The 26450-nt window shown below is 39.4% G+C and overlaps 2 protein-coding genes across 5 annotated transcripts; both read left to right on the top strand.

The window, feature by feature from the left end:
- The first annotated feature begins 1317 nt into the window (after positions 1 to 1317).
- On the top strand, positions 1318 to 8750 carry shrprbck1r (sharpin and rbck1 related). 3 transcript variants are annotated; one of them, XM_086066653.1, is made up of 15 exons: positions 1318 to 1934; positions 2595 to 2769; positions 3436 to 3501; positions 3687 to 3828; positions 3922 to 4012; positions 4100 to 4409; positions 4487 to 4587; positions 4934 to 5002; positions 5785 to 5955; positions 6151 to 6311; positions 6391 to 6502; positions 6582 to 6761; positions 6824 to 6922; positions 7006 to 7149; positions 7773 to 8750. In XM_086066653.1, exons 1-15 carry the CDS (start codon positions 1662 to 1664, stop codon positions 7851 to 7853), a joined length of 2175 nt encoding a protein of 724 aa, XP_085922779.1. In that variant the 5' UTR covers positions 1318 to 1661; the 3' UTR covers positions 7854 to 8750. The 3 variants fall into 3 exon arrangements, with proteins under 3 accessions (XP_085922779.1, XP_085922778.1, XP_085922780.1); XM_086066652.1 differs by having other exon boundaries at positions 3433 to 3501; XM_086066654.1 differs by lacking the exon at positions 4934 to 5002 and having other exon boundaries at positions 3433 to 3501.
- Positions 8751 to 9489: 739 nt separating this feature from the next.
- Positions 9490 to 24740, top strand: oplah (5-oxoprolinase, ATP-hydrolysing). 2 transcript variants are annotated; one of them, XM_086066102.1, is made up of 28 exons: positions 9490 to 9754; positions 10215 to 10399; positions 11396 to 11587; positions 11960 to 12074; positions 12381 to 12504; positions 13453 to 13648; positions 13748 to 13913; positions 14019 to 14157; positions 14901 to 14968; positions 15227 to 15402; positions 16350 to 16490; positions 16571 to 16683; positions 16855 to 17025; positions 17105 to 17242; positions 17311 to 17449; positions 18485 to 18597; positions 18914 to 19065; positions 19133 to 19293; positions 19366 to 19467; positions 19560 to 19734; positions 19956 to 20140; positions 20212 to 20358; positions 20686 to 20820; positions 20933 to 21082; positions 21166 to 21323; positions 22336 to 22496; positions 22578 to 22675; positions 24382 to 24740. In XM_086066102.1, the coding sequence occupies exons 2-28, from the start codon at positions 10229 to 10231 to the stop codon at positions 24532 to 24534; spliced, it is 3939 nt and encodes a 1312-aa protein (XP_085922228.1). In that variant the 5' UTR covers positions 9490 to 9754; positions 10215 to 10228; the 3' UTR covers positions 24535 to 24740. The 2 variants fall into 2 exon arrangements, with proteins under 2 accessions (XP_085922228.1, XP_085922229.1); XM_086066103.1 differs by lacking the exons at positions 9490 to 9754; positions 10215 to 10399; positions 11396 to 11587; positions 11960 to 12074; positions 12381 to 12504 and adding an exon at positions 12546 to 12611 and having other exon boundaries at positions 24382 to 24739.
- The last annotated feature ends 1710 nt before the right edge of the window (positions 24741 to 26450 follow it).

Here is a 26450-nt window from a genome sequence, read left to right as displayed (position 1 = left end):
CTCACCACAGTCACACAGGAAAAAGAACCAGGAATGGCAAAAAAGAAGTGGAAGATCACGCAGGCAATCAAATTAAGACAAAAACTTAAATTTTCCTGTCATCTAAGAAAAATGTATTTGCTATTCAACATGATCTAAACCTTATCAACATACTGCAGGGCCCAGAGACAGTCGTGTCACATCTGAGTGGCCCTTGTGTATATTTTTGAAAATATATAGAATTATAAACGAATTAAAATAGCATTGCATACATTAGCAATTACAATAGCATTATAAGAATACAGCTACAGCAAAGAATAAATATTAAGGTAGCAGAGAACAAAACAACACAAATACTGCATTGCCCAAATTAGAGAAACTTAAGCACAACGGCTTGCTTTCATGATAAGCAAAATTATCTTAACGTTACAGAGTATTCATTGTAACAGAGGTCCCTCATTCCACCAAATTATCATCAAAAGCCTAAATAATAATAAAAATCTTGACATGGGTACAACCAACCAAATGATGCACAAGTACAGCAGTACTAATATTTACAGCAACATTGACAAATGCCCCTATAGGCATGTTGTGATGACTGGCATCATCAACATCCCAATTGTTAATTACTGTTTTTCTCTAATAGTAGTTGTAGTTGTGTGTGTCTCACGTACTTGTTATTGTGTCATGTTGTATTTTAATAGCACTATGAGTAACATTAGTATGGTGTTTAGTGACCACTTAACAGCTTGTTGGTTAATTCTGTGTTGCATAGCTGGAACCAACTGGAGGTAGATGACTGTTACTATTTGATTCATTGAAAAGTCCATGTGGTATAATTATGGCATCACACTACATGATGGACTTTGGTCCACTGGTGCATGCTAAATGGTGGGGTCACGTTACAATGAATTATACTGGTGCCATTGCAGACTAGTGGACACAAATTCCCCATGCAAAATCCTGTTTACCAGACAGTGTCTTTATGCAGTGGAAAATCTTTTCACGCTGCCTTAAAAGTGGCTGTGGATCCTTGCCCGGCCTAGCTACAGGTCATGAGGGATAAACTCAGTGTTAGAAAGTTGCTAGGGGCTGAAATTAAAATAAAATAAAATACTTCCATAATATTTCCATTTTAAGAAGATACAATGGTCGTTTAAAAATGCCATATGAAACTATCACAGCACAACCCATGTGCAATTTTATTCGTGGTTCACACATAATCTTTTGCCACATTACACAGCAATCAAAATGTGAGCTGTATTGTGTCGAAGAGGATGACTTTAAAATGCAGTAACACACCACGCCAGTAAGAGGTAGTGTATAGTTGTACACCCATTGCCTTGTCTCGCCGGTAAACAAGCCGAAGAAGACGGATCAGAAGTAGAACGTGAAAGTCGAGTAGGAGCCAGCGCTTCTTGAAGAAATGATTTATTGTTCCTCAGCGAAAGTTCAAACGTCTTTATGTTGCAAAAGGAACTACAGTAAATAGCAAAGGGGAAACCATTTGGAGGTCGAGTAACTGACATTTGACAGCCTGCGCACTTGCTTCCTGCTTTGTCGGTGAGGTAGATACGTCAGGAGCTACTGTGTTACAAACATACTTCGAACAGCGTTTGAAGCGGAACAAAACCGGACCCCTGTCTGTCAGTGTCTCTTTTCTAAATGCGTCCGTTGACACTATGTCACTGAGTTCGGGCGGTTGGATAGCCAGTGTCGCGACGGAAGAGCGCGCGCTTCCTTCGTGTCTCGAGTATGGAGCGTCGCAAGCCGAACCCGACTGTCAAACCGTCCTCATGTCGGTTCGGGTATCGTTGTGCCATTCTGGTATTCGACCGCTTCGTCTTCCAGGCACTGGTGGGGAGTCTGTTCGCCTTCAGCTCAGTATGGACCCGGAGAAGTCCGGGGAATTCCGTCTGTCGCTCCAAGATTGCAGTAGCAATGGTCATTGCGTGGTGAGTTCACTGTATGACGTCACAGTGGGATTTATTTGATGTGACATTTGGCTTGAATGGGTCGAGTAAAGAAAAATGAAAAAAAGTACTCGAATTATGCTCTTCATTAATTCTGGTCACGAGCAAAATTATTGTAGCAATGGTCTTCTAACACGTTATTAAAGTCTCACGCTTTATTCGCAATGAAATGCAGGTTTGCAATTAACTTTAGGGCCATTTTCAAAGCAGCTTTCTGGCTTTGAACCTACTGGAGCCTGTCAAGTGTTTGGAGTCCTATTTGGGCCCAAGTTTTTTAAGCACTGGTTATATAAAATTTTCAAAAGTCTTACTTTTTATTATCCTATGTCATACCAGTAAACTCTTGATTTGTTATTCAGCCAGTATTTAACATCGCAATAAAGTATGACAATGTTTTGCTCATGTGAAGTTGATTCTTGAGCTAAATTCTTTGATCTTTTACTGTAAAAGGCATGACGAACAACAATTCCCAAAAGAGAACAATATAAGATATGTTTGGGTGTGGCAGCTTTGACTGAATAGAAAATAAAACAAACCAACCAGGCTATAGAGATAAAGGCGAGTTATATGGCACCTTGTTGGATCAGACATTGTGAGTCTTATTCTTACTGTTATTAATTATTATTTTCTCTCTCTCTCCAGACTATCACCAAGTATGATTTGAGATCTGTGACCTATAAGGTGAAAACGCCAAAATGCCACGAGCTGAGTCTGGCAGCGCCTCCGCATGATCGCATCAGCTTCAACTTTCGCTGTGAGCAGGAGGCTCAGCAGTGGGCCACTGTAATGATGACATCACTGAGAGAAGCGCACAGAGGTCAGCGACCTGTACATTTTTACATCCACAACTTGCACTGCAAATTACAATCGCATTTTGTTTGATCATTTTAACTTTCACAAGTTTTAATGAGACATAGGGCAGCATGGCTCAGGTGGTAGAGTGGTCATCTCAAAGTCTGAGGGTTGTTGGTTTGATCCTCAGCCTTTGTTGTGACCATTGAGCAAGATACTAAACCTCCTTTGACTGATGTAGAAAAACACTTTAAGTGAAATTCCATTTACACATCCACCTTACTCCTAGGCTCCGTTGAGAGAGAAAAGAAAAAAATATGTTTAAAAAAAGAAGAAGAAAACATCACTACAGCAAAAGAAAGCTGGCAAATGGCCCACTGCTACAACGGTGGCGTACAGGAACTTGTACCATAATTGTTTCTACATAAGAGCCCTCAGTCAGGAATAATTTACATATAATGCATGTTTTTCACAATTTAAAACAGTTCCCAGGTGTCTCGAAGGTCTCTGATTCGTCCAGAAAAAGACATAAAGGACAAAGAAGTACAGCACACTGAACGTTTTATATGGTCAACCCTGATTTTCTTATAACTTCTCAAATTTCTGGCACGGGGCCGATGCGGTGCATATCTAGATACACAGATTTTATTATTCTGTGTAATTATTGTTTTTTTCTGCTCTCACTCAGCAGCAGCCTCAGAAGATGGTGACACAGAGTGTCTTCAATTCCAGGGCAACTCATCTTTGCAGAAGTTAGGTGCGTGTGGAACATTTTAAATCTTACTTATAACTGATCATCTCTTTATTATTCATGTGCTCATTCGATCATTCATGCATTGACTCATTGGATGTATGGCAACGGCTTCATCATCCATTTGTCTGGATTTTTGCCAATTTCATTTTATTTTTTTTTTGTGTGGACTTGTATGTCAACATCTATAGAAGAGGCTTGCATGGAGCTGACTAGAGCCATCGAGGTCGGTGACATGAAGGCGGCATCCATCTTTGCTGCAAATCTTTCTAATCAAAAGGCTGCACTGAAGATCCAGCCCTCTAAAAGACAACGTGAAGACGCTGAAATCAAGTAGGTTGTTTTTTTTCTCTTAAATAGAGCAGACCTGCCAACTTGTAAAGTTGAGTGGTAGTTTCTCAAATGTTGCCCGTTATCTCAAAACAGTTTGACAGTTGTAGTTGAGGATTCGTCGTCATCATGTTGCATCACTATGAAAGTTTCTCCTGTGATGACGACCGCAGCTTTGAAACAGCAGGTTTGTGTCCCATCTTGTATTCATTCCCTTGTTGGTAGAATTTTAAGATCATTTTTGCCTGTGATTGTTTTCCATCCAACACCTCAGATGTTCCTCGAGTACGGCTTTCACCCATGGGTGCAGCGTTGGGTGATTGGCCAGTGCCTGTGCACGAACCAGCGCTCCCTGGCCTCTTACGGCGTTCGTCAGGATGGCGACACAGCGTTTTTGTACCTTTTGTCAGCGTGCCACGCTCACCTGACACACCAACTCCTCCAGCAGGACCAGGAGAGCGCACTCCTTCACAGTTCACTTCCATGTGCAGCTTTGCGCTCACTCTCTAATCATAACAATAACGCATTTCAAGAACAGAGGCCCTTTCACACCTTGCCACCCAGATTAAATAATGGCGACAGTGGTGAGTGACGCTTCTGATTTTGCACCAGTCATACCAGGCAAATCAAGTGTAGAGATTTTCCAAATTTGTCTGCATAGAGTCCCAGAGAAGAAACCTCAGTGAGCAAGAAGTCAATGTCTCCAATGTGGAGTTGCCTCAACTATATGAAGAGTTGACCATAAACGCACCCGTCTTTCAGGTAACACACTGGAAAGATGCAGTCAATGGACACAATTTTAAGTACACAAACACAATCGAATGAAGTCCACTACAAGAACCGTTAGTTTTTTTGTTTTGTTTTTTGACATTGCAACAACAATAATACCCAACCATTGTGTACCATTAAGTACTCAACTGCACTGTGTTAAATAATTCAAATGTAGGTCTTGTTTTTGTTGTGTTATAGTTTGAGGAGGCACAAAAGCAAGCAAAAGCATTAAATATTGACATGTCTTTTGACAAAAACAAACAAACTTTTTTTCCTCTATTTGGTCAGAAATTTGTGTTTTTGGTTAAACCAATTGGTGTTCTATATTTGATTACAGAAGATCAGGAAAAATCCAGAGAGAGAAGTTGTCTTTTTTTCTGGTGAAAGGGGGGAAGAGTGTCCTTTGGTAGGTTTGCCAATATTTGCCTGTGTCATATAGTGTGACAAATTAACAATTAAATGCTCTTCCAATATGGCACAATGTTTAAATTCAATTAAGCTGTGTATTCCCTTCTTCCAATGTTTATGAATTTGGAATATGACTAGTGCTGTCACTATCGAATATTTTTTCTAATCGATTAATCTATCGATTATTCAATAGATTATTCAACTAATCAGTTTCATTTTAATTTTGCATTATAGTGTATTACAAAAGATTTTTTTCCACCTGATAACCACAATTTATTTATTTATGTTTCCCTACTGGTTGTGCAGATAGGTTACATTAATAGTGGAAAAAGTTCACTGCCAACTTTTGCTTGATGTGTTGTCACATATTTTTCCCAATGTAAAATATTTTCATTGGCTCAATGGGCTCTTTGCCCAAATCCACTACTTCCTGAACTCAGCACCACTCTCACTCTGGCCATTGTCGTCAGGTACACCTGGATTAATCAGTTTGTCTAATCATGAAAGACAGGAAGCGAAGGGGTGGTATTGAGTTCAGGAAGTAGTGGATTTGTGCGACGAGCCCATAAGGGTCGGGCAACCCAGGGCTGGGAAATATATCCCCCAATAGTACCCAGGGCATGTGTCTCACTTTAAACTTATCAGCTTTACAGGTGGCATTTCTGCTTTGAAGGCAATGTACTGTAATACATTGCTTCCTGAGCAGAAGCATTTATTAGAAAGTTGGCCTCGGATTGAGGAATAAAAATAAATAATAAAAGTGTGCATGTATTCCTTCAGGGTTGGCCGTGTCCTTCTTGTACGTACATCAACAAACCGACGCGGCCCGGCTGCGAGATCTGCAGCACGAACCGCCCTGAAACCTACGATGTTCCGGGCGAGTACGAACCAGACTCAATGGAACTTAGATGGCTCCAGGAGGAGAAGGATGCAATTACAAAGTACCAGCGGGTAGGAGAACATTCTTTATCTGGGAATATAACACTATTGTATTGGAACAACAAGGTAAATTCCTTTGTTTTAGAACTGACAGGCTATGCCACAAAAATGTGTATACTATATACCTACTGTATATGAGCATCTGTGTTTCTAAGTTTTGCCAATAATGTATGATATGATGGCTAATGAAAACCCTCCTTGTCCCAGGCAAGGGAAGAGGAACGTCAGCAAAATTTTGCCCAACTAGTGATGATGGACAGCCAGGACTTGGTACCCAATCCTGAGCCTCTGGACTGCAGGATCTGCTATGTAGAACTTGAACCAGGAGAGGGTACACTGCTCAGGGAATGTCTCCACTGCTTCTGCAAGTAAAGAGTCTGAGAGATTCTATGCATAGACACTCGGAAAACATTTTTCTAGAACTGAATATTGTGTGTGTTTTCCTAGAGACTGCTTGCGCTCCGTCATTATGCTGAGTGAGCAGCCGGAAGTGTCATGTCCCTACAGAGATGACACGTATGCCTGCACATGCTCCTTGCAGGAGCGAGAGATCAAAGCTGTGAGTAAAACAAAGACACTTTGGAGGTGTATTTCTGCATTTCTATTCTTTTAACATTTTTCTTCCTTCCATTTGGAAGTTGGTTGCACCAGAGGAGTATCAACGTTGGCTGCAGAAAAGTCTGTCCGTGGCAGAGTCCCGATGTGAGGGAAGCTACCACTGTGCCACTGCAGATTGCCCGGGCTGGTGTGTGTACGAAGACACGGTCAATGTGTATCACTGCCCCGTATGCAAGAAGCAAAACTGCCTCATTTGCAGGGTAAGATTAAATATGGCACATTATGCACAACAATAAAATAATATTGATGATTGCTTCCTCAGGCTATTCATGAGGGAAAAAACTGTAAGCAATACCAAGATGATCTTGCAGTCCGCGCTATCAATGACTCTGCTGCACGGAGCACAACACATCTACTTCAAGTGAGCTAAATGTATAGCATCGTCAGCATGTATCTATATTCTAATTGATATAACGCATTTCATATCTTGGTTTTCACAAACAGACCCTGGTGCAATCTGGGGAGGCGATGCACTGTCCCCAGTGTGGCATCATTGTGCAAAAGAAGGATGGATGTGATTGGCTGCGCTGCACTGTCTGTCACACTGAAATCTGCTGGGTCACCAGAGGTCGACGCTGGGGGCCAAAGGTAAGTTGTTCTGATCAACTATGTACAGTGGAGCTTCCAAAGTTCAACACAACATGTTTCAAGACACTTGTTGACTTTAGGTTGTTTACATTGCAATTTTCATCAATCCATTTTCCATAGAAAGTCCAAATGAATTAATCGTATCGAGGCTGAAAAGTCAAAGTGAATTGATTGGTTCCAGGCTCAAGCTGTCACCACCATGAAACCTTTCAACACTACGGACAATGTTGTAACATGCTAACATAGCTAATCAGAAATCAGGTGAGCCGTGATTGGCCATTGCCTGTGCCCTGAGCAACTGTGATGTCATCCTCAGCAAGTGGCAAAATGGCCGCCCCCTGAGATGGATAAAAAACGGGAGCATTTTGCTGCTTAAATCATATCCCACAAACTAAATATTAATCCGAATGTTTAGACTAGTGGGTGCCCATACAACAATTTGTTGTAAAGAAAATGTTTGGGTTGAATTACCCCTTAGGTAATTGCACTACTATAGTGTTCAACTGGTTGACACACTGTAATCTGTGACATTATTTGGTTAAAGATTATGACCCTAATAAATCTAGTAAATGTGCAAAGCAAATTAAACAATATGTATTTATTTTGTATTGATTGTTTTCAAGGGTCCTGGTGACACTACAGGAGGATGCCGCTGCAACTTCAACCAAAAAAAATGCCATCCAGAATGTCAAAACTGTCACTGAGTTGTGCATAAGTGGTTTTGTGTGAAATGACCTAGAAACCAAGTATTGTCTGACAAAGTATTAGTTAGTAGAATAAGTTTAAAGCCCAGAGCAGACTGTGAAAGATTGTACCATAAAAGGCACAAGAAAGGCAAAAGATTTCTTGATGGTTCCTGACAATCACTGTCTAGCTTTTTGACAGTCACGATGTCAAATTAAAATCCAATCCCGCAACATAACAAAGTCCCAATGATGACAAAGTGACGATTCATGCGTGTGGTGCCTTTGAAAAGGATTCCTCTGCAAATGTAGCCTTCCAAATGTGTGACTTTGACATGCTGAACATAGATGCAATACACCAAAGTGGCCTTTTACTTGCACAAACCCTTGAATCAGGAGGATCATCTTTGTGCCCGTGCAATGTAGATTTTTTTTCTTACAATTTAATAGTCTTTTATAGTTTTTATAAGCATGTGTGCTTTGTTTCATTATCTTATTTTGTGCCTGCTGAATGGATACTGAATTTCTCTCTACATTTGAAATAATGTAGCAGTTGATAGAAAAACAGATACAGTTACGGTGCGCAACATCCTGTAATGAGTGAGTAGAATATTGATTAGCGGTCTAAAATTAATAGGGAAACGTGTCACCTGTAAACACATGTTGTATAAGCTAATGACTCCATCCAAATCCTATTTCCATATTTTTTAATGCATGGTTTGACTTTCATGATGTAAACATTAGGTACTTAGACCCCCCCCCCCCCCTAGACAGGATGCCCCCTAAAAAAAAAAAAAGGAAGACTATCCTGCACTGACAAGCCATGTTAAATACTGCACTATCTTAATATGTAATCAAATGTCTTCGGTGTGTTGTCTGGTGTGCCTTAATGCTCATTAAATACCCTTTAAACGATAACCTTTTGTGGGAGATCTTTTTATAATATATTATCGCTCAGTCTATGCCTGCTTTAAATAATCACCTACTATATGCAACAAACCCCTTACTAATAACAAATACAATCTAGTGAGATTAACTACAACACATGGTATACCTGCATAATCTAATCACAGCAGTTATAAAATTACACTAGAACCAATTATGTTGACAGTCATATTAGCAAAGTGTCAGGCGTATGCCTCCAAGAAAAGCAGACGAGCACAATAATACATTTATCTCATGACACAACTGTGTAAAGTTACGACAAAAACAATACATCGTGCATGCGTTTTTTTAGTTTGTTTACTATTGTTTTCGCTTTTTTTTCCAAAGCCGCCTCAACACTTCCTGTCCGGCACTATCTCTTTTATTTTGAAATCTATCCTACAACTTCCTGTCTGATTGCACGTTAGCTGAAATTTGATTGGACAAATCACCAAACTCCCCTTTTTACAGGAAGTAGAACGAAAGCTGTTTTGAATAAATTAACTAAATTTATGGAATAAATCACCAGAATTTAGGTTGCAAACGTATGTCATTTTTTTCCGTATAGTGTTGAAACTACCTGAGAAAGCCGTGCTGGCTCTAACGTACCACTAATGGTTCGAATTTACTTTTGAATGTTAAAATAAGCGGTTCGGGAAATTGATATTTACTTATTTCTGTGTGTCTCATTGAATGTTTATGAAGGCGTGTGACAGTAATTGTGTTTTAGTGCTCTTTGTAACGGTACGTCCACAACATAAGTCTGAAGATTGTACCACGTGTTTGGGCGACTGCGCTTTGCTTGTTACCTTGTCTCATACTCATTATTTAAATAAATAAATAAATAATGATTTACCTCCGCGAGTGCATGGGGGCGGAGCTCTAAATAATCGTGTGTGAGTCACAGTGTTGCTGGTTAGAAGAACACGCAAACGGTGGTTCCTTGACTTTAGGACACTGAAGACTAGACTTGACAGAACGACTGAGCTGGCTGACGGGTGAGTTAATTCGTATCGTTTTTAATCGGATGCACGGTACGCATCGCACACGTAAACACAACCGAAGTAGACCACTTGCACCACAGTCGGGTTGCAAGCCTTGTGCATATAGTTTTGTGACGTTGCATGAAGACAGATGTCCAAGTCATTTACTGAGCACTACAATGTACAATAGTGTTAATGCAACACTCCCGTTTGTACACGTGTCATATGAGCATAAATGTGATGCAATGTGTGTCTCAAACTGTAGCTCATTTACAGTTGTCTCCTAAGGTGCACCGTGCAAAGTAGTGCTCAAATGTCTAGCATCATTTATAAGTAACGTGCCCAAGTTTATAATACCTTCTACTACTAGCTGATTTAAACACATGAAAACTGTTAAAAATAATAATAATAATTAATAAATAAATCAGGTACTGAACGAGCAGAGCACATGCATTCACAAAGGTGTCTGTCTCAGTATCACTGCTCACCATGGCCCACACTGGAGGAAAGTTTGACTTTGCCATCGACCGAGGAGGAACCTTCACGGACGTGTTCGCTCGCCTACCAGATGGCCGAGAAAGGGTCCTCAAACTGCTCTCCCGTGACCCCCAGAACTACAAAGACGCTCCCACTGAAGGCATCCGCAGAGTCTTGGAGGAGGTAATCTTGATGTCTGAACATGTGTAGTGGGAGCTACAATGACAATAATGAACATGTTTTTAAAAGAATACCTCTCAGGCAGTGTTGATTAAAACTAGGGATGTAACGATATTCAAACGTCACAATACCATATCACGACATGAACCTCATGATACAGTAATTATCACAATTTTGTGAGGTGGTCTGTGAAAAAAGTGCACGATACTGTATAAAAACTAATGAGATTGTATGTATGTATGTATGTATGTATGTATGTATATATATATATATATATATATATATATATATATATATATATATATATATATATATATATGCTCGCGTTGAGAAAAAAAAAAGCACTACTGTATTGTGTTTTTGTGTATGTCAAATGAACAGGCTTGGCCCATCATTTTAAATGTATTTTATACAATGCTAATTAGCTGTGGTAATAGTTATACATATAGTTAAAATCGTACAGATAACATTAACATCAATGTCAATGCATATAAATGGCCTACAATCTCTTAATAATGCTAAATATGGAGGTATACTTACTTGTTAATTTGTCATTTATGAAGGAATTCAAAGGTTACGTTCCCCTTCATCTGGTGATTAGTGTGGGTCTTAATCGTAGGTGGCCAAAACATGTCTAATTAAAATTTGACTGCACTGATAAACTAACAACTAGAGGACGTTAGAACTGCACAAATGGAAAACATGACCTTTTTAACAAATGTGCTGCTTTTAATATTGTGACACGACCACAACAATATTGTGGCAGTTTTAATATTGTCGTTATTGTTACATCCCTGATCAAAACACTGATATAGTTGTTTTTTGTACTCTTCTATTATTGGATTTCCCAGCTAATCATTATTGCAGATCATTAAAAACATTATTATACTGTAGAAAAAATAATTATTAAATTAAAATATCACAGATGCCTTTTTTTTTTTTATTACAATGTGATGTATTGGAACTGAATTTGCGTTATATCTGCGTCTTCGCCGGCAGGAAACGGGATGCGCCTTTCCTCGCGACCAACCCGTCGACACGTCTCGGATCGGCTGGATTCGAATGGGCACCACTGTGGCCACCAACGCGTTGCTTGAGCGAGAAGGGGAGAGGACGGCTCTGCTGGTCACTAAAGGCTTCAAAGACTTGCTGCACATTGGAACTCAGGCCCGGCCGAAGCTGTTTGACTTGGTTGGTAATCCTCACCCTGCAACAAAAACAGCACCTTGCAGGTTATATCTGGTACTTTGGAAACCTTGGGGATAAACAAGGTTGTTTTGTCATCTTACAAAGAACTGTCTTAGAGTTTGCCCTCTGACCAGTGAGCCATTAATGGTTATGTGGTTGCTTATCCATTAGGGTCCGTCTTGAAGGCTAAACAGAAGTTGTCTGTGCTTGTGGAATGTGTATATGTTGTACTCTGAACAAAGAACTTACTATTACACGACCATTCTTATCGGTTTATCTTCACCACTCTATACGTGTCCAGTGTCCTTAATTGTTTTCTGCACTTTGTCCAGTTTTACATAACGCATTATATAATGTTCATATGTGCAATCACAGGAGGTATCAGTGCCTGAAGTGCTGAATGAGGAGGTTATCGAGGTAGACGAGCGCGTTGTCCTGAAACAAGATGGCTGCCAGCTACCCAGGAAGGATCCCAAGCGTGTTGTCACAGGTGTACAAACAAAACTCCCTGCAAGTTCACTTTTACAATGTTTTCATTTTAGAATTCTGTTTTTGAGAGTCATCCAAATGTAATCCATGGGGCACAATTATCAATTAGTAATTAATAGTACCGATGTTTGTTTTTGTAACCCCGACCAAGTCAAATAAGTGTGAGTAATTTGGCACCAAAGTAGTTCACCTGAACATATATCCTAGCAGAACAAGTTTCAGGAATCCCATGGTGTTTATTGGTGTGTGTACAGATGATCATGTGACTCATTTGAATGTGTTTTCTTTTATCGGTGTCTATCCCCAGGCAGCACCGGGGATAGTCTGGAAGTATGGCAGGAGCTTGATCTGGAACGTGTGGAGAAGGACCTGAAAGAGGTTCTGTCACGTGGAATCAGCAGTCTGGCTGTGCTTCTGCTTCATTCCTACACGTCAGTGCAGCTGCATGTTGTATACTCTTTGCCTAATGGTGCATTCCATGAAAGTGGGAAGTCGGAGTTTCCCGAAATGTGCACTGGAATGCCACTCAAACTGTGAGGTCAGAGTCGCAAAGTCAGATTTTTTTTATTTATCTAACCGTCCAATAAAAAACCCAAAACATAAATGATTTTCTGTGATTTCCCTCAATGATTTTTTTTAATGAAATGTATGCAATGCTTATAAAATATGACATTCCCTTATTTATACAGCAAATAATGAAAGTGGTTTTGCTGGAGAACACTAAATGTGTTTTGTCTAACAAAACAAAAAAAGTATCACAATCAGCCATCTTTGTTGTTTACAATTGCCTGGAGCGCTTTGAGGTCGCAACTGGTACAATCCGAGTGGGATAAATCTGACTTCCCATTTTTCTGGAATGCAGCCTAAGTCTACATGTTTAAAAAAATAATGTTAAAAAAATAAAACTTCCTACCTCTGAGCCCAAAAAGATCAAACAATAGGGGTTAAAATCTAGATACTGATGACACTTAGCTGTAACTGTATATTCACAAAAATGTTTTTTATTTTATTTTACATCCCAAGTCATGAAACTATGGAGGACCAAAAATGGCAAAATAAATGAATGAAAGTGAAAATAAAAACAGATGTAAAAATATAATTCATAAATTAAATACAAAAAATGTCAGGTATATATATATTTATTCATTTATTTTTTATATCTGTTTTTATTTTCACATTTATTTATTTTTAATTTGAAACTCAGTTGTTGGAGAAATGTTAATGCCAGACTCTCATGCAATGTGAGCCTGGGTGCTTAAAATAAGTCCAAATGGAAAACCCTTAAATGAATTATAAATAGATATGTCCCATGTGACGATGCTGTTGTCCTTTTGCTGTATGTTGTAGCTCTGTCACAATTTCCCCTCTTTATTCCTCAGGTGGTCCGACCACGAGAAAGCCGTGGGTGCCCTGGCTCGTCAGCTGGGCTTCACCCAGGTGTCTCTATCCTCCGAGGTCATGCCCATGGTCAGGGCGGTCCCTCGAGGTTACACCGTCTGCGCTGATGCCTACCTCACACCCAAAATCCGGGAGTATCTTAAAGGCTTCACCTCTGGATTTAAGGATGCTTTGAAGGTATGCTGGTTGAATTCAGTGTTATTGTCGATCATTATCCTAGAAAAGTGCATAGTAATTATTTCAGCAGGTTAATCTTGTGTTACTTTCTGTCATTAGGATGTGGATGTCCTGTTCATGCAGTCGGACGGTGGTCTGACTCCCATGCAGCAGTTCTGTGGCTCGCGCGCCGTCTTGTCTGGGCCAGCCGGCGGGGTCGTGGGTTACGCTGTCACTTCTTACAGCCAGATGGAGAAGAGACCTGTGATTGGCTTTGATATGGGCGGTAGGTCTCTGGTGTTGTTTTGTTTGTACAATATGAAGATTTGTGTTATAATGTCTTTTTATGGCTGCAAAAGAATCCCGCATATTCTATACTTAACTTCTACAGGCACGTCTACCGATGTGAGTCGTTACGCCGGCCAGTTTGAGCACGTGTTTGAGGCGACCACAGCTGGAGTCACCCTGCAGGCGCCTCAGCTCGACATCAACACTGTTGCGGCAGGCGGAGGGTCGCGACTCTTCTTCAGGTCTGTCACAGCAACCGTTTGACCAGTAACAAAGTGCGATATTTGTACTTTGTTACTGGACTTAAGTCGTTTTTTTTCCCCCTGGATGTCTGTATTGCGCTTACATTTTAAAATAGATATCTCTACATTAAATAGGCTCGTGACTTTTTTTCAACCTTCAGGGATGACAACGTGTGAATCAAAGTCTATACACACAGGGAATTTGTCTTCAAAGTTGAAGTTACACTAGTATTATATATTAAGACACTGAAACAAACAAAATATAAAGTGGCGGAGTTTCAAAATGTAAAAAAAAAAATGCTAGTATAGAGAGGTAAAGTTAGTTGTGGTTGAGATGTTGGGAACTTATAAGTTGGAAAAAAATAAAATAATAATATGAAATATTAACAAAAACATTTTTTGTTTTTTCTTTGTGCAAAATTATCAAAATGGGTATCCTATATAATTGACAATATATTTATATATATTTTTGCTTTTGTACTTACCATAATACATAATACTTTTGCTTAAGGAGTTGAAACAATTCTTTTACCAGAGCCTTTTTTTTCTTTTTCTTTTTTTTACACAAGTACTACAAGTCTCTGTACTTAACCACTTAATTACCGAGTGTGATTATATTGATGTTTGCCACCTTTGAGTTTGACCCACTGATTATTGATACACCTCATGCATTGGGTCTCCTGAGATTGTGTTAGCTGTATGTGCAGTAAATATTGGCATGATGTCTTGTCTTCTCATTTCAGGTCGGGGATGTTTGTGGTTGGACCAGAGTCTGCTGGTGCACATCCAGGACCAGCCTGCTATCGGAAAGGTAATGTACATAACTGTCATTGCTTTACTTGTGTCTTCATCCATACACCTTAAAATGCAGGGTGTTAAAAAAAATGGCATCACTTGAAATATAGATATCTGAGTAATTACTATAAGAAAATACTCAATACTATAATGGACTACAAAATATATATATATTTTTTTTTTTTGGAACACCCAGCAAGTTCACACAAAAACTGCTTGTGTGTATTACACTAGTAAAACGTTGTAACATGACATCCCTTTTTGATTTTCCCAGGTGGTCCTCTGACTGTGACAGATGCTAACCTAGCTCTCGGCCGCCTCCTCCCTTCCTTCTTTCCCAAGATATTTGGTCCTGGCGAGAACGAACCTCTATCCCTGGAGGAGACCATGACGCATTTCCGTTGTCTCACCAAAGAAATCAACCACTTCCTGTCCTCTAATCAATCACAAGTACTATTATTTATCTTGATAACACCTCATTGGACCTATTTGCAGTCACAAAATGTTAAATGTTGTATTGCTGTTTCCAGTGGAATATAATAGTAAGTGTAGTGTCAATCAATACTGTGCACTATAACTTCCTAAAGACTAAATTTTATTGCATGTCTTGTATGGAGGACCAAAAATGCCAAAATACAAAATAAATAAATAAATAAAAGTGAAAATAAAAACTGATATAAAAAATATAATTCAAAATATAAATAAAAAATAAATAAATGGAAATACAAACAACAAAAATATATAAATACATACAGATTTAAAAAAAAGTGAGATTCAAAAAATAAAAATAAATATAAAAATAATTGTGGAAATAAATACAAAACTAATAGAATTAAATGTCAATAAATAAAAATGCTCTGCTCTCATATTATTAAGCTGTCCTTGCAAGCCGGCGAGACTTGTTCGCCGACATTTTTTGGTGTGATTGAGAGAACACTACCAAGCGAAAGGCGGTTTGCAACTGCAGAGTCCAACCCAAAACACGCTTAGGACCGCACACTCATTTGAATAATATTTCATGGCGCATTTCATGCTGACAGCCTCTGCAGCATGAAATAAATACATATGAGAACATAGCCTTTTTATTGATTGATTGATATTTAAATCTATGTATTTATTTTTGTATAGATTTTGGTATTTATTTCCACATTTATTTATATAGTTAAATTTTTTGAGTCTCGTTTTTTTCTTTTATTTATTATTTGTTTTTATTTCCATTTATATATATATAAAAAAAAATATTACATTTTTAAATTATTTTATTTTAACTTTTATTAATTTTTGTATTTTTAGATTTTTGGTCCACTATATCTTGCAATGGGTCACATTAGATTGTGCTAATGTTTACGGCAATAACTGTAATATATGAAATAGTTTTTAATATATATTTTTTGCAGGCTGGTGCAAATGGAAGAAACCACTCAAACAATGGTACTTTGCCCAAAAGCCAATCTGAAATGACCTTGGAAGAAGTGGCCATGGGATTCATCCGCGTGGCCAATGAGGCCATGTGTCGGCCAATCAGAGCCCTGACGCAGGTACTGAAGTAACAATGTACACTTTTTTATTTGAGTCTGCCTAAATACGTTGAATGTTAACTATCATGTCTGCACTCTAGGCAAAGGGCCATGACACATCTCAGCATGTGTTGGCATGTTTCGGGGGCGCCGGTGGCCAGCATGCCTGCGCAATTGCACGAGCCCTTGGGATGAAGACCGTCTTTATACACAAGTAATAACAAGGCTCAAGCTCTGTCTCTTAAAGGGGGCACAGTATTAACCTGGAAAAAAAACTCAGCACATAAAGCCATATAATTAAAAACACTTGCACATGTGAGGTTCATTTTTAGCTTGCAATAGTTGTCAATTGTTTATTGTGCAATGTATATTTTTGCTCATTCAGGTACAGTGGTGTGCTGTCAGCCTACGGTCTGGCTCTAGCGGACGTTGTGGAAGAAGTGCAGGAGCCGTGCTCGCTGCAGTATGAACACAGCTCTTTCAGCGAGCTTGACCGTAGAGTGGAACTGCTCTCAAAGCGCTGCCACGACACACTGCGTGTGCGTGGATTCAACAGGTTTGGCAACATAGTTCTGTCTGACACTGTGACAAATGTCTTCGCAGCATTAAAGCTTTTTTTTCCCGTATCCTCTCAGTGGACAAATAACCACTGAGGTTTTTCTCCACCTGCGCTACGAGGGCACAGATTGCGCTCTCATGGTGACCGCAGTCGGTTACCCCCGAAATGAACAGAGTTTGCAAGCTGGCGACTTCCGCAGTGCTTTTACTCAAAGGTTTGTGCGCTAAGAGGTTGTCCATGTCTGCCCATGGGATACTCAGCTGAGGATTTGTTTGCGTCTAGGTATTTAAAGGAGTTTGGATTCACCATCCCAGACAGGCCCATCATGGTAGATGACATCAGAGTGAGGGGATGTGGCAAGTCGGGCATCAAATTGATGTACAAACCAAAGAAGGGACGTGGTCAGGCCAAACCTGTTACGGTATTTGGACGTTACTGCAGAATACCCCCCCAAATAATATCCATACGCTCCATACACAAATTTTTTACGTTTATCTTTATTCTCAGGTCAAATTTTAACCCGTTTTGACTAGGGATGCACGATAATGGTATTTTCAACCGATACCGATAAACCAATATATACTTTCGAGTACAAATACATCAAAACATTTGTAACGCACCAGGAAGCTGAATTTTATTCATATCTCTGCTTTAAAGACAACCAGTTAACTAATTTTGAGTTTGCCAAAACAAAACAGTCACGTTTTAAAAATTCAACAAAAAACTGTGAGGGTAACATTTGGGGGAGACACATCTTGAGCCACAACCACAACAGATGGACCAACGCGGCAAGTCTATTATTATCGGCTGATTTTTTTTATTTTCTGGTTTATCTGTATAACGTTAAATTGGTTGATAATTGCAGATAATTATCTGCGGATTTCTTTATTATCTGCTTGATCTGTTTGACGTCAAATTAGTCGATAATTGCCGATAATTATTGGCCACCGATATTATCGTGCATCCCTAGTTTTGACTAATGATAGTAATACAAATGCCTTAAATGCTTTTCTTTCACCCTAAAAACCCAGTTGTTTTTATCCATCTCAGGGGCGGCCATTTTGTCACTCGCTGTCGGGTAAAATTTACATCACAGTTGCTCAGATCTGAGGTAACAACCAATCACAGCTCCGCTTCAGAAAACAGGTGAGCTGTGATTGGTCGTAACTCATAACTCATATTCCATAAATGTAATATTAATCACAATGTCATGTTTAGACTAGTGAGGTCACATAAAACATATTATTGTCAAGAAATGTTTAAGGTTGACTTCCTCTTTAAGTTGGAGAACCTGCGCAATTGGTGACAACATACTTTTTTGCTCCACAGTAAGGGTTTAATCAGCTTATCATATTCAGTTTTTCATTGCCCACTCTTTGGTAGATAATGAATCATGAAGGCTTGTGGTCTAGAAATGCGCTTAATGACAATGTGTCATCTTTACTCTTCTGTCTAGATGACCAAATGCTACTTTGAGGATGGTTACCATGACACAGCTGTGTATCTGTGGGAGGAACTTAATTATGGTCACACCATCCCGGGACCAGCCATCATCATTGACAAGAACAGGCATGGACACTTGAATTATGTTGGATAGCTAATATTTTGTTATTAATGATATTTTAGATATGTTTTTTTTCCAGGGTTTGCAGTGCATCATACTGATTGATTGCTGTTTCTAATATTTTGCCCCTTTCATTCAATTAATAAAGTAACCAAAAAATAAGTAGCAAGATTCATTGTCTTTCTACAATATAAACAATAATGAGTATATAGTCAATATATATAATATAATAATATTAATATATAGTCATGGGAGGATTATTGATAGACCTCTTGTGTTGTATTCCATCAGATTTTGAATAGTTTTGTATTTCCTCCTCAGCACTATCCTGGTGGAGCCTTGCTGTGAAGCCTGTTTGACAGAAAGGGGTGACGTGTGCATGACGGTTGGTGCTGACCCTCACAGCGCAGTGGGTACAGAACTCAACACAGTGCAGCTCTCCATCTTCTCCCATCGCTTCATGAGCATTGCAGGTTGGCTGATAACAGTATCGAAAAAATTCTGCAATTATGCAAATTCTGACATGTTGTGGCCCTGTAGAACAAATGGGCAGAGTTCTGCAAAGAACTTCCATCTCCACCAACATCAAGGAGCGTCTCGACTTCTCCTGTGCTGTGTTTGGACCAGATGGTGGTCTGGTGTCTAACGCGCCCCACATTCCTGTCCATCTTGGTGCCATGCAGGAGACTGTCCAGTTCCAGGTGTGGAAGCTTTGCCTGCTGTTCAATTGATCTAGTTTTACCCAAAGTAGTAAATTCTTGTTTTCTGTTCAGATCAAATCTCTTGAGGATAAACTAAAAGAAGGAGATGTGATTCTGAGTAACCACCCATGTGCCGGCGGCAGTCACCTTCCTGATCTCACAGTCATCACTCCAGTGAGTTTATGTCCCGCAGATTCTCTCTTTTAAAAAACAAAACAAAAATTCTTCTTCCCGTCCGATGCCAACACTCCCTCCTTGAATTTCAGGTGTTTAAGAAAGGCGTTAGTGGGCCGGTGTTCTTTGTAGCCAGCAGGGGGCACCATGCTGACATAGGAGGCATCACTCCAGGCTCGATGCCCCCACACTCCACCTCTCTGCAGCAAGAGGGCGCTGTCTTCATTTCCTTCAAACTGGTAACAGGCGGCGTCTTCCAGGAAGAAGGTAGGACAATAACTTTTTTTTTAAGCATTCAATGCTGTAAATAAGATAATTGTATTTTCTATATTCATTTCAAAACATTTGAAATTCTGCACAGGGTCAGACTAGGCTAGTAGGTTAAAATGCTTTATGAAATAATAAATGATAAAATAACCACATGCTACGTTCTTCCGACAATTCTTTTCCGTTTTGCTACTTGGTTGCTCTCGCTGTCCTCTCCTTAGCTGTAACGGAGGCCCTGATGGCGCCGGCGCAATACCCCGAGTCGTCTGGAACTCGGAACCTCCACGACAACTTGTCGGACTTGCGCGCTCAGGTAGCAGCCAACCGCAGAGGCAGCCAGCTGGTGGGGGAGTTGATCGACTGCTATGGACTGGCAGTAGTTCAGGCCTACATGGGCTACATCCAGGTAACAATGGCTCCAAGAGCAAACAACAGAGAGTAGATCACCAGTGATGGCATGGCCTGTGTATATTGCAGAGTAATGCAGAGTTGGCAGTGAGGGACATGCTAAGAGACTTTGCACGTCGTCGTCGGCAACAGACTGGCTCCTTGGAGGTGGAGTCAGAGGATTTCATGGATGATGGCACCCCAATTCGGCTGCGGGTCCAGATAAATGAAGAAGAGGTAATCATCTTTAAAAAAAATAATAATAATTTTAAATTAATTTTAAAAAATTTAAGAGCTCAGTATTATTTATTCGGCAGCTTTCCTGAGTCAACATGTCATCCTCATCGCTCTCTTTTTATTATTTATTTTTATTTTTTTTAAGAAAAGGTGATATTTTAATAATGACAACACTATATCTGTTTTTTTTCTTTTCTTTTTTTTCTTTGTTACATTTTCACACTCTAAAAAGCTGCCATGTAAACACACAAGCTTTCACATAAAACAGTGTCATGAAATCTGCCTTACAGGGAATATGTTAGCATTAATATCCTTTAACCACTACAGGGCAGTGCTGTGTTTGACTTCACTGGGACTGGCACAGAGGTTTGGGGGAACTGCAATGCTCCGCGAGCGATTACCCTCTCTGCCCTCATCTACTGCCTGCGCTGCATGGTGGGACAAGACATCCCCCTCAATCAGGTCTGATGCTTTTCCCTCTTAATCTAATTGGTCCGGGACATCCGATGTATGAGTGGAGCCTTATTGCCATGAAATGAGCTCTTCAATGTTTTTTCTCTCCATACACATTCAGGGCTGTCTTGCCCCAGTCAAAGTCATCATCCCCCCAGGTTCTATCCTGCAGCCTTCACAGAATGCTGCTGTTGTTGGTGGGAATGTGCTCACATCCCAGAGAGTTGTGGACGTCATTTTCAAAGCCTTTGAGGTCTGTGCCGCCTCTCAGGTGAGAATGGCGGCGATAAGATGATGCCACTCATTGATTTTAAAAAGTGGCCAATGTATGACAACCTACGTCTTTGTTATCAGGGTTGCATGAACAACGTTTCGTTCGGCAGCGAGAAAGTTGGATACTATGAGACTGTCGCTGGTGGTGCTGGGGCTGGGCCAAGCTGGAATGGGAGAAGTGGCGTTCACAGTCACATGACCAACACACGCATTACTGACCCAGAGATTCTGGAAAAGAGGTAAGAGATCTGGTTAGAGCAGAGGTCTGCAACCTGTGGCTCTGGAGCCACATGTGGCTCTTTAGTCCCTCTCCTGTGGCTACCTGTGGATCACCCCCAAAAAAATAGAAATTAGTATTTTTTTTACATATTTATTTAAATTTTTAAATAAAATGTTCTTTAAATTAATTATAGATAAAAAAAAAAAGAATGATTAAATATTCAAAAAATGTCAGAGTTCAAAACTTTAATTTGTCAGAAAAAAAAGAGGCAGAATGGGTATAAAAAGTTTTTTAAATTATCTAAAAATGACCAAAAAGTGACCATAAATGTCCAAAAAGGAAGAGGAAAAGGCAGAGAAGAAAACACTAAAAGAGTAAACATAAATTGTCCAAAAACATAAGAAGGCAGAAAATTACCATATAATGTCTTTGGATTTGCCCAAAAAGTCAGAAAATTTATTTTTAAAAAGGCAGAAAAGAAAATGTAAGTAACCATAAAATGTCCAAAAAAAGAGAGGTAAAAAATTACAATAAAATTGCCAAAAAGTCTATTTAAAAAAAAAAAGGCAAAAAAATTGATAGCAAAAAAGACCAAGAAAATGTATAAAAAAAAAGGACTAAGTGAGGCAGAAAATTACTATAATATGTCCGTGAAATTGCCAAAAATGTCCAAAATTTGACAGAAAGGCAGAAAAGTCTGAAAAATGACACACACACACACACACAAACACACAAATAATAAAAATATTTTTCTGTTAGCTCCTGGGCCCTCAGTACATTGGACTACTAACACTAGCACACTGTTTCCTTCATCACAATGTTCAAATGGTTTGCGCTCCAGACAGATTTTTTGTTATTTATTTGTGTTAGACAAAAGATTAATTTCAGTACAATAATTAAAATATTATCTATTGTATTTAATTGTATAGGCAGAGCAGTAACAGAGTTGTAATCTAGCTTCACATAATAATCTAGCTTTATACATAGGCTATTTATTGTAGCTAACTTCTTGTTTTGCCCATCTCTACTAGGTACCCAGTGATTTTGGAGCAGTTCTCTTTGCGACCCGCTTCAGGAGGTGCAGGGAAGTATTGCGGAGGAGACGGTGTGATTCGGAAGATCCTATTCAGGGACAAAGTGGTCCTTTCTGTACTGAGTGAGAGGCGATCCACGCGCCCCTATGGCCTTGAGGGTAAACATTACTGCCTTCAGAATGGCTTTGTTTTTAATTTGCATAATCATTTTCGACAATGTTCTTTTTCTCTGATGTCAGGGGGTGAAGCTGGTGCGCCGGGACTGAACCTGCTTCACAGAGCTGATGGCAGAGTGCTCAGTCTGGGTGCGAAGACCAGCGTGAGCCTTCAGCCTGGGGTAAGATATCAAGATGACCTCTTTTAATACTGATTTATAATTCCCCCTCTTGTATTAGATACTATGTGAACTTAAAGACAACTTTTGTTATGATATACAGTCTATTAGTACACTGAGATATGACTGACCCAAATTCATTTTTTTTTCAATATACAAGCAGCCATTTATGTACGCGCTGTATGGTGGCAGTGAACTAATTTCAACTCACTTCACAACAAATAGCAGTTTGGTAAATAGTGAACAGTTCATCAAAAAATAGGCTTTAAGCGGTTTTAGAACAACTACACAGGTAAGTACATTTAGCTTAATGCTAACAAACAATGCAAAACGCCATCTACATGCTATGCTAATGGTTAGCATCAATAGTTGTATTTTTTTTTTAATCCTTTAAAGAGACAGTGATTATTATTTAGTGCCATCTGGTGGTAAACTAACAGAATGCAACAATTTTAAAGCACACGCACTACGGCGCCTCAGAAAGACCACACTTCGCAAGGCTAGCACCAGTTACTAATTACTATTTGGAGTGAGTGAGCAAGCAAGCAGCCCGGCGAACAGAAGTAGCGGGAGAAGTGAGCAAGAGTGGCTAGCAAGGACTAGCTGGAGCGGCTAACGAGCGGCTAGCGGGAGAAGTTTGTAAAAGCTAGCGAGAGCAAAGTGAGTGCATAGTATTTAAAAAATTATACTACCTCCTGGTGGCCAAGGCGGGTACACCAGAAGGAGCAGCACAATTAATTGGATTACAGTTTTAAATCATAATGCAAAAACCATTTTAAGAAATTATGTTCTGTTTAACTCATTTGCTCTATTTTAAATGTTTTAAGTGTCCCAAAGATGTATTTCGAAATTTCTTGTGGTTTTTTTTTATGCTAGAGCATACAGAAGGCTTTGATGCAGCCTATCAACTGCACAAAACGGTTGAAGCAATGGTAGTTATTACAAAAACGGCTAGAAGGTGGCAGCAGAGCAAAGGAGATCAACCAGGGCCATGTTGAAAACAAGCTATTTTTCCCAGTGTTTTCAACAAGTTTGTGTATAATGCTGAAACGTAGCTATTATATTCTAATGCTAATTTCTGCAAAATGGAAACAGTTAGGAATATAATGTTTTTTCCTGATGAAAGAAGGACTTGAATCTTTCTTTTGATAGGTTCAATGTTTTTATAGCAATAGAACACAATATTCTGTGGGCCATGTAAAATCAGTCCAAATCCAGTTCAGCCAGGAGTGAAGGGGGTTGCCTCAGTGAAAATGGCTAGGAGTGAATGAGTTAATTGTATTATTACGCAGTTTTTTGTTGTTATTGTTGTTTTTACATTTTATTTAATTGTGTTTTTATAAAATACAGTATTATAGATGCTGTTTCCCTCTATCAAAAGTCACAAAGATTGTTCTTATTTGTTTGAGGACAAGACTGGAACCGATTAATCACAATTCCATTATTTTCATTGGGGAAAGTTGATTTGAGATACTTTTTTTTTTAAGTTAAGAGCGTGATAGAACAAATTAAACTCGTAAGTCTGAAGAATAATTTAAATCGGGTGTTTATACCATTTAAAGGGATTCTCCATTACAATAATATTCCAAATTAATTGATTTGATTCCTTTTTGCCATAGTCGATCAAGAAAATTTACCTTGTGACAGGCCCCGGGTGATTGGGGAATCCATGTGCTAACTCTATTCTGCATGTCTATTTCCCTCTACAGGACATGTTCTGCCTATACACCCCTGGTGGAGGTGGGTATGGCAAGGAGGAGGAAGCAAATAGAAGACCACAGAAAAAGCGCAAGCGCTTGAATGAGACTTTCCCTGAGAGAGGCAGCGTCTTTGACTACCGCATGGCACAAGAGGGAGTGTGACAGAGTGGAAGCAAAGTAAACACAAGTGGAAAGGTGGAGTGATTTGATGGAATTATAAGATGTGTTCAAAGGTGGACTGTGACAAGAAGAGATACATTAAAGTCAGATGTTTCACAGAAATGTATTTATTTTATCATTTACTAACCAAAATTCTAATGGCTAATATATCCATGAGAATTAAGACAGCTCAAAATGATTGAACACTTTTTTCCTCTCCTGAACTGGAGTTTAAATTGCGAAATATTGTGGTTGCTTTTGTAACCAAGCACAATAGGGCAAAGTCGTACATTTACATTTGCGAGTGATTGTTGAGGTGCAGCCCAGCATTGTCTTGTATTTGGGTGGGGCTGGTGGTGGTGGTGGGGGTGGGGCTGGTGGTGGTGGTGGGGGTGGGGGCTGTTTCCCTCCTCCCTTTTTTGGGCGAGGAATGATGCACGGGGACGCATGGTGAGGGAGTGCAGGCATGCGTAGGCCGCTGATAAAGAGATAGCGGCCACTGCGGAGGAAGCAGCAGGAGGTTGACGGCTGCTGGATTTTGGATGTAAATCAGATGGTTTCTTTGCGCTCGCTGCAAATTCCAATTCGGAGCCCGCGGACGGTTGATCAAAGATAACGTTTGTGTTTATAGATCTCAATTCCTGTGCTCAAACACCATCTGTGGTACTATGAAAGATTGGAGAGCCTTTGAGCCTACCCAGAATTATCTCCGTTAGTTTATCAGCTCAAAGCTTGCAAGAGCTGCGGCTTCATTGACACCAAACATGACTCATTTAAGATGAGGCAACTATTAAAAGAATGTTCTGTAAATGCTGACATCAATATTTCTGCTTTAAAAAATATTAAATTTTTTAAATTAAATTATGTATAGTACAAAGATAAAATCTCTTGCAAGATAAGCTGAAGTCTTACTTTTATTTTTAATCGATTTTGCTCATAAATCATCATAATTCCACTTCATAGAGTACAGTATTTACAAATTTAATAACACTGAACAATTTGACTAAAACAGCCTTTTATTATCAACCCTGTTCAGCACCATGACATTCTTTACACACTTCTGCCCCAGAGACAACCTCAAGGCAAAAGGATGACATATTTTTAAAAACAAAAATATTCACAAGTAGACAGTTTGTTTTGATAGACAATCACATGACTACAAAAGAGTGCAAATTAACCCACAGTGCAAAGTCCACATTTTCGACAGCATAAAAACATGAGGTAGTCTGACAGTTTTAAAAAGAGACGAACCTGAGCAATATTTAAAAGGACATTACAACTGCTACAAACAATTAGCATGATTGATCCGTGCAAGTAGTAATGCAGTGTAAATGTCTATAATATATCATGCCCTTCAATGCACTATTAAAGCAGGATAAATTTAATGTATTTAATGAGTTTGTAACACTGAGATTTTATCATATGCACCATTTACTGCCCAGTTCCTTTCAAACAATCGTAAAATTCGGGAAACAACACATTCAGCTGTCCAATAAAAACAATCTTACTAATAAAAAAAACAGTCCAAGGAAGGCCGGCAGTGCAGTGATAATGCTGTATGTGGGAATATGCAAATTGTTTTCCTTGTAGGAATGAGGTAGATATGTTTGGTTGTACAATATGAGGTAGTTTGTTTTTAATAAAGAGGTTGTTGTTGTTTTTACTGTAATTTGTTCTATGCGGCCCCACTAATCTAAACACGGCATTCGGATTAATATTGCGCTTGTGGAATATGAATTGAGCAGCAAAATCCACCAGTTTTTATCCATCTCAGGGGGCAGCCATATTGTAATTGCTGTCAACTGAAAATGACATCACAGTTGCTCAGGTCTCATAACGACTAATCACAGTTCAGCTTGTCAATGTCACATGACAAACTCTGAAAACAGCTGAGCCCTTGATTGGCCGCTGCCTGAGCG

The sequence above is a fragment of the Leptonotus elevatus genome, chromosome 21, assembly GCF_054856555.1.
Source record: "Leptonotus elevatus isolate MCC_2025b chromosome 21, RoL_Lele_1.0, whole genome shotgun sequence".
Taxonomy (NCBI): Eukaryota; Metazoa; Chordata; class Actinopteri; order Syngnathiformes; family Syngnathidae; genus Leptonotus; species Leptonotus elevatus.
The sequence above is the reverse complement of the archived record's forward strand: the minus strand, read 5'-3'. Positions and strand labels throughout refer to the sequence as shown.

Bases quoted from the DNA above. Each gene is read 5' to 3' on its own strand.
- shrprbck1r (XM_086066652.1), top strand. From the start codon at position 1,662: ATGTCACTGAGTTCGGGCGGTTGGATAGCCAGTGTCGCGACGGAAGAG. The intron at 1,935-2,594 runs GTGAGTTCACTG...CTCTCTCTCCAG, and splicing joins GTAGCAATGGTCATTGCGTG to ACTATCACCAAGTATGATTT. The intron at 4,588-4,933 runs GTAACACACTGG...ATTTGATTACAG, and splicing joins TAAACGCACCCGTCTTTCAG to AAGATCAGGAAAAATCCAGA.
- oplah (XM_086066102.1), top strand. From the start codon at position 10,229: ATGGCCCACACTGGAGGAAAGTTTGACTTTGCCATCGACCGAGGAGGA. The intron at 16,684-16,854 runs GTAATAACAAGG...TTGCTCATTCAG, and splicing joins AAGACCGTCTTTATACACAA to GTACAGTGGTGTGCTGTCAG. The intron at 19,294-19,365 runs GTGTGGAAGCTT...TTTTCTGTTCAG, and splicing joins AGGAGACTGTCCAGTTCCAG to ATCAAATCTCTTGAGGATAA.